We start from the raw sequence: 8,165 nt of genomic DNA on the forward strand, positions 1-8,165 counted from the left end.
CTGCTCCAAATGCAGAAGTGCTGGTGTCATATGTGGTATTTTAGGATAAGCACTGGATTGTGAAGTAGATTTGAATCTCAAGGTTGGTGGTTCAAACTTACCAGCCACTCCTCAGAAACCCTACACAGTGTCGCTATGAGTAGGAGCCAACTTGACGGCATTTAACAACAACAAAATGCACGCAATATATGCGTTGGGTTTGTTTTTGTACTTTTAATTTTATCCCAAACCAAACCAAACCCATTGCTGTTGAGTCGATTTAGAATCATAGCCACTCTACAAAACTGAGTAGAAATGCACAACAGGTTTCAAAAACTGTAAAATTTATGGAAACTGACTACCATATCTTTCCACTATGGAGCTGTTGGTGGGTTCAAACTCCTGACCTTTTGGTTACCAGCTGAGCACTTTAACCACTGCACTACCAGGCTTCCATTATTTTATCCCAAACTGCTTCAATTCCGAAATGTGCTAATCACTTTAAATAATTCCTCATTATTCCTTTATTATATTTGTTCATTTATATATTTTGGCTGCCATGAATAGTTTTGTTTTCCTATATGAAATATCTGTAGAAACATAAAGTTTTCTGCTCCTGTAAAGATTTACAGCCTCAGAAACTCTATACACCGTCGCTATGAGATGAAACCAACTCAATGGCACACAACAAACACCACCACCATATGAAATATAGAATATTATTTTTGTTTTAAAATGTAGGTTATGTATGCCAGCAAATGAAGTTTCCAGTAACTCTTGTCCCTGATCCTGCATAAGATGACTCTCTACCTTTGAATAAATGTTGCTGTTGTTAAGTGCCATTGAGTCATTTCCCACTCATAGCGACCCTGTATAGGATCTTCCAAGGAGTGGCTGGTGAGTTTGAACGGACTTGCAGTTCAAACCGACTTGTGGTCCAGTACTTATCCTACAGTGCCACACCAATGACACAAATTAAAATTTGATTAATAGAGGTTCCTGAGAGTGGTGGAGGACAGGGCATTACTGTTTGCATAATTCCAACTCTACCTTGTTGCTAAGTGCCTGTGAGTTGGTTCCAACTCATACTACCCCTATATAAGGTTTTCAAGAAGTAGCTGGTGAGTTTGAACAGCCGACCCTGTAATACACACCAACCTTGAGGTCCAGTGCTTTATCCCATAGCACCACACCAGTATTAACGATATTATCATTGTTGTTACATGCCATCAGTTCCAACTCATAGCGACCCTATATTGGGTTTCCAGAGCAACCTTGTGGTTCAAACTGACCTTGTGGTCCAGTGCATTATCCTGCAGTGCCACATCAGGACTACACCTTAGCCTTATATTATATTTTAAAAAGCCAAAGGAAAAAGAAAATTATGAGAAAAATATAATAACTATGTCTGAGTCAGAAGATCAGTTTCTTCACATAAGAACTTAGAAAGATATTCACATACAACAGCTTTTCCATAATGGTTCTTGTGTATTTATTTGATAGTGCAATAAAATGCATTTCAATCTCTCTTAGGGCTCAAAGAGGAATATATTTTAAAAGATGTAAATTATACTTGAGTGTAGAGATTTTTAGATTAGTATCTTATGAATAGATTAAAAATGATGAAAGAACTAAAGTGTTGAAGGCAGCATTTCATTGCAGGAAATTAATCATATGTGAGTTCTTATTTTAACAGAAAGTTAACTATGAATAGAAAATGTTTTCTAAATTTTGTTTGCTTTCCCAGTCTTTAAGATATGCATTTAACATTTTTATTGGAGAAATATTGTATGTGTAGCAAATGGGTTGCCTGGACCATGTTTTGGACCAATTATGACCCTCCAAAAGTTTTGTTGAAGTCCTAATCCCAAATATGTGACCTTATATGGAAACAGAGTCTTTGTAGTTGCACTTATTTAAATTACCATGAGACTATATTGGAATACAGTCCTAATCCAATATAACTGGTGGTGGTGGTAGTTATGAGCCATGGAGTTGGTCTGACTCACAGGTACCCTGCATGAGGTTTCTGAGGCTGTAAATCTTTCCAGGAGCAGGAAGCCTCATTTTCTCCAGCAGAATGGCTCATTGGTTTGAATTGGTGGCCTTGAGATTAGCAACCCGACTCGTGACAACTATGACTCATAAAAAGAGGAGGAAAAACTTATAAAAAGAGGAGGAAAAACGTAGTGATAAATAAAGAACAAGAACACCCACAGAAGGAAGATGGTCATGTGAAGACACATGCAGAGATTGGAGTTATGCTGTCACAAACCAAGGAATAGCTAGGACCACCTGAAGAGGCAAGGAAGGATACCTTCCCTATAGCCATCAGACAGTGAGTGGCTCTGCCGACACTTTGATTTTGGTTTTCTGGCCTTCAAAACTATATGATAATAAATTTCTGTTTTGTAAACCACTCAGCTTGTAGTACTTTATTATAATTTCCCTAGAAAACTAATAAAGGATTCATTAGGCCTAGGCCCACAGGGCAAAAGGCTGAAGGCTGCCATGGGAAACTATCTATAGGTGTCATTCTTAATTTAGAAGGAGAGGACCAAGAATGAAATATGCCAATAATTAACTAATTATGTATGTGTTTAAGATGGAATCCTGGTGTGACACTGTAGGATAAATACTGGACTGCTAACTGCAAAGTTGGCAGTTCAAACCCACCAGGCATTCTTCAGAAACCCTATACAAGATCACTATGAATTGAAACCGACTCCATGGCACTCAAAAAACAATAATGTGTTTAAGATAGTTAGAAATAAAAAAGAAGACACATTTTAGAAGTAGAATGACCTAAGAACTTTCCCTATCCAGAAATCCTGCCTCTACGCTTGAGAGCAATGTGGAATAGAGTAAATCGCCAGTAGACATGGAGCCTTTAGATGATCATGAGAGAAAGATTCTTCTTACGAGAGTGAGAGTTCGATCAAAACCAGGGTCAAAGTGGTGAACTTTAAAGAATCTCTTCCTGTAACTAGAAAGAAGACAGAGAGCATAAAGAAGAAGAAAAGAGGAAGTAAGGAGAATAAACTAAATTAGGGAAAATTCACGTTTTTCTAGAATACTCTCCTTTTGTGTCTTAATTATCTACAATGTTTCCAATTTAAAACGGAAATATTTTTTATCAGTAAGTAGAGGTGTGACAAGGGAAGATTATAAAGCAGGAAATAAATATCAGGAATATATGAGGAGGCTTCAAAAAGTTTGTAGAAAATTCCATAATTTTTCTATTGCTTTTTTCTGTGAACTTTTTGAAGTTTCCTCAATTATATTTCTGAGGTTAAATCAAAATGTGTTGCTACTAGGATTCCAGTTCATACTTGCATGGGTTTGTTACAAACAAAATGTGCTTATACATATCTCTGAGATCACAGGATGGCTGCTGACAAGTACTCTCAATAGCACATATTTGTCTTGATCTCTTAGCATGGCTCTTTTTTTCTAAAGGTCCAATCAAAATAGCTGTTTCTGAGGGGATATACTGGGCCAGTTAAATTCAAGGAAGTTAAACTTACTGCTCAGAAAGTTATAGCAAGTGTTTTTGGGGGTTCTCAACTGGTAATAGTGGGTAAGCATGGTGTCTCCATACAATAAGCACTGGACTGTGAACTCTAAGATCCATGATTCACCATCCATGATTCACCCATCATTCCACTGGAGAAAGATGAAGCTTTCTGCTTTTGCTAAGTTTTAAAGCCTTGGAAACCCTCAACAGAGTCGCTATGAGTCAGAACTGACTCCACAGCACTTAACAAAACAGCAAGGGGTATTTGTGACATAAATCTTCATGAAAACACATGATGATCATAGGGCTTATCGGGAAAAAGTTTTAACAAAACTGAAAACTGCATTGGCGGTTTAAAAAAAAAAAAAAAGCCAGCAAAGTTGGGCCGAGGAGTTTATTTCTTCACAACAATACACTTGTTCATTTTTCTATTTAACAAGAGAATTGGGACACATTCTATTGTCTTAAGCAACTTTCATTGGGAAACCTTACCCTATCCAGCCCTAATCTTGCCCCTCAGAATTCTTTTTGTTCCCAAAATTCAAAGAACATTTAAAGGAACATGATTTGAGTCCCTTGAGGATGTCAAAACTGTCACATTGATGTGGTGCAAATTCAAGTGTGCCAAATTCTTCAGGGAAGGGTTATTGTTACTAAGCACCGTGGAGTCGGTTCCGACCCATAGTGACCCTGCACAGGGTTTCCTAGGCTGTAAATCTTTATGGGAGCAGAAAGCCTCATCTATCTTCTGCAGAACAGCTGTTGGTTTCAAAGATGAAAATACCACCCTCAGAAGTGCATAGACGTAGATGGAAGATACATCAAAATGCAATACCTTTGCATTTTGATGTTTTTGTTTGTAAAGATTTCTGTGACTTTATAGCAATAGATTTTGACTTACCTTCATATAGATATAAATTATACATTGTTCATATATAATTTTACTATATATTTGCTCATGGAGTCCTGCTGCAGCACAGTAGCATAAGCACTGGACTACTAACCTCAAAGTTTAAGCTGATCAGGCTCTCTTCTGAAATCCTGCCCTATACAGGGTTGCTATGAGTCAGAGCTGACTTGTTGGCACTTAATACATTTGTACTTAGTACTAAAATACATTTGTACATGTGTTACATACATAATATATATACAATATATACACAGCATACCCTAATATTTTTTATCTTATGTGACCATATATTTGCGAATTTTACAGATTCTATGACAGTTGCTTTCATAGATGTTATCTTATGCTGTTTTGTCACTCTGACATATTTGAATATTGAATTTTGTTTTAATTGATGACCATCAAATATTTGTCAAACACTGACTATATTTTTTGTCTTAAAATTCATAAGACTTTGTAATGTAAGTTGGGCTCACACATCCAAACCTTTTCAATCATGGGCTCAAAGTAATTTTTATAGTCTCTTAAATAAAACCTATATGATTCCAAGTTGAATTTATAATCAATGATAATTTCTAAGTAAGTTTTATGTCAATGGAATAAATAGACATTCCAATGCCGATTTCTTAGTCAGTACTTGCCCCCAAAAGATTACGGGTCATTTTTCTAGTATTTGCTACTTTTTCTACACTTCCACAATTATATTATTATACATGGTTCAAGCCTGGCGACAGGCTGCTAAGAATGCCTGTCAGGAGTGGGGGAGAGCAGGCACCCACATTCTATACAATAACTGACTCCTAGATGATCAGAGTCCTGTTGTGGGGCTGTGTGTTAATGCACTGAACTGCAAGGTCAGCAGTTCAAGCTCACCAGCCACTCCTCGGAAACCCTATACAGAATTGCTGCGAGTCGGACCCAACTCAACAGCACTTAACAACAACAAATGGTACTAGATTGGGGCATTAGAGAATATCTCAGTTGTGAATTAGGCAATCCTGACAAGACACAGTGGAGACTGTAAAGTCACGCAAACTTGAGGAAAGATCATAAGCAGTCACTTTTCCTGGTTATTTAAAGTTGTTTGACTATTTTTTATGTTGTTTTGAGTAGCCCTTGGCATATTACCACATTATACAAGCACAAAATTAATACCGTTTTGTACTAGTCTACATTTATCTACCCCGAGCAGATTTTAAACATTATTCTGTTTATGCAAAAGCCTTACAACCAAACATTTTTATAAACAAATGTAGAAAAAAAGTCAGATCTTCTCGTGCATTAAAGAAAACTCCTATGTGTTATCAAGGTATCCTTACTTAACATCCACTGTTACATTAGGCTCAAACAAGTCCTCACAAAAAAAGAAAAAGAAAAAAAAAGAGAGAGAGAAAGAGATGTGCCACGGCTTTGCTAGCGACAGCACCACTAGCCCGGCTTGAGCCCTCTCCCAGGAGACCGCCGCAGTCGGCCCGTGTGTGTGCTCCATGAGAACCAGGTATGACCGAATGACCATGATCAAAACTGCCCACTTGTCGGAGGAGATGCAACAGGCCTCGATAGAGCGCGCTATGCAGGTGCTGGAGAAACATAGCATCGACAAAGATATCGTGGCCCACATCAAGAAGGAGTTTGACAAGAAGTACAACCCCACTTGGCACTGCATCGTGTGGACACATGAAACTAAGCACTTCATCTACTTCTACCTGCGCCAAGTGGCCATTCTTCTGTTCAAATCTGGTTAAAGCATGGACTGGGCCCACACACCCAGTGATCCATCCAAAACCAAGGACTGTAGACTCAATTGCAAATACCAGAGACTGAAATCTTCAGCCTTGCTAAATTGAACACCTCCATCTTTGACCCTTCATTGTGTTGTTTTGTACAGGGTCTTCTCTGTACTAGTTAGCTGTGGTGATCAAACAATTAGCAAAACGGCTTACATTTGTATTTATTTTCCATTCCATACTTTTTCCCTGCCTCATTTTTTTCTTTGCTCACAAATTCACTCCTTTAAAAACAAATAATAAATCTGTTGGAGAAAAAAAAAAAAAAAAGGAACAGTTACATAATTTATTTTAGTCCACTTTTTGTCTAGAAAAAAGAAAACCTTTATTTTCATGTCTTCATTATTTCCTCTGAGTGATATCATTTATCTTATATTTGTAATTACAAAATAAATGATAATCATGCCACATTGCATGTGAATAATACTATCCAGTTTTCCAAATGTGAGGCTTGTTGTTGTACTTGTTAGGTGCCTTTGAGTTGTTTCCAACTCGTATCAACCCTGTGCTCAACAAAAGAAAACACTGCCTGGTTCTGCACCATGCACACACATTTGTTACAGTTACATCCATGGCTGATACCATTGTATTAATCCATTTCATTGGGGTCTTCCTCTTTTTCAGTTACTCTTCACTTTATCAAGCTTGATATCCTTCTCTAGGGACTGGTTCCTCCTAATAACATGTCCAAATTATGAGAGACAAAGTCTGATTATTCTAAGGAGCATTCTGGTGGATGTGTTTGTTCTTCTGACAGTCCCTGTTACTTTTAATATTCTTCTGCAACACCATAAACCAAATTCATTAATTCTTCTATTGTCTCTTTTATTAATTGTCCAACTTTCACATGCATATGACACTATTGAAAATACCATGGCTAGGGTCATGCACAACTTAGTCCTCAAACTGGAATCTTTGTGCTTGAACATTTTAAACAGGTCTTATACAACAGATTTGCCTGATGCAATACATCATTTGATTTCTTGACTGCTGTTTCTGATCTAACAAAATGAAGTCTTTAACAACTTCAATCTTTTCTCCATTTGTCAAGATGTTGCTTATTAGTCCAGCAGTGAGGATTTTTGTTTTCTTTACATTAAGGTGCAACCCATATTGAAGGCTGTGGTCTTTGATCTTCATTAGTAAGTGTTTTAAATCTTCTTTGCTTTCAGCAAGCAAGATTCTATCACCTGCATATTAGAAGTTATTAATGAATCTTCCTCCAATCCTCATGCCATATTCTTATTCATTTAATCTAACTTCTCAGATTGTTTGCTTATCATGCAGACAGCACAAAAATGGTGAAAGAAAACAACTCCAATAAGTACTTTTCCTGATTTTAAACTATTAAGAATTACCTTGTTCTGTTTAATGACTTAGAGTTCTGGTACAGTGCTATAGGATAAACACTGGACTGTTAACCACAAGAAGGAGGGTCAAACCCACCAGCCACCCCATAGAAACCCTATACAGGGTCTCTAAGTATCAGAACCAACTTGATGGCACTTAACAACAATATTGTTCTATGTACAAGTTCCTCGTGAGCACAATTAAATGTTCTGAAATACCCATTCTAGGAGATGTTATCCATATATTTGTAATGACCCACAAAGCCAAAAGTATTTCCATAGTCAATAAAGTACAATTAAACATCTTTCTGGTATTCTCTGCTTTCAGTCAATATCCATCTGACATCAATAATGATATCCCTAGTTCTATGTCCTCTTCTGACAATGTTTCTCTGCTATTCAAAGAGTTTTCAGTGACTAGCGATTCAGAAGTAGTTCGTCACTCTTCCTAGTCTGTCTTTGTCTGGAAGCTCATCTGAAACCTGTCCACCATGGGTGACCCTGCTGGTTATTTAAAATACCAATGGCATAGCCCTCAGAATCACAGCAACCCAAGCCACCACAGCACGACAGACAGATGAGTGGTGACCGTTTGGTTTTATGTTGATACTGTCACTTTAAATTTC

At 37.4% G+C, this 8,165-nt stretch overlaps 1 protein-coding gene across 1 annotated transcript; it reads left to right on the forward strand.

The window, feature by feature from the left end:
- Positions 1–5,911: 5,911 nt before the first annotated feature.
- On the forward strand, positions 5,912–6,148 carry LOC102821096 (dynein light chain 1, cytoplasmic-like). The gene has a single exon (XM_006835776.1). The coding sequence runs from the start codon at positions 5,912–5,914 to the stop codon at positions 6,146–6,148; it is 237 nt and encodes a 78-aa protein (XP_006835839.1).
- The last annotated feature ends 2,017 nt before the right edge of the window (positions 6,149–8,165 follow it).

Source organism: Chrysochloris asiatica, unplaced genomic scaffold (assembly GCF_000296735.1).
Source record: "Chrysochloris asiatica unplaced genomic scaffold, ChrAsi1.0 scaffold00019, whole genome shotgun sequence".
Lineage (NCBI taxonomy): Eukaryota > Metazoa > Chordata > Mammalia > Afrosoricida > Chrysochloridae > Chrysochloris > Chrysochloris asiatica.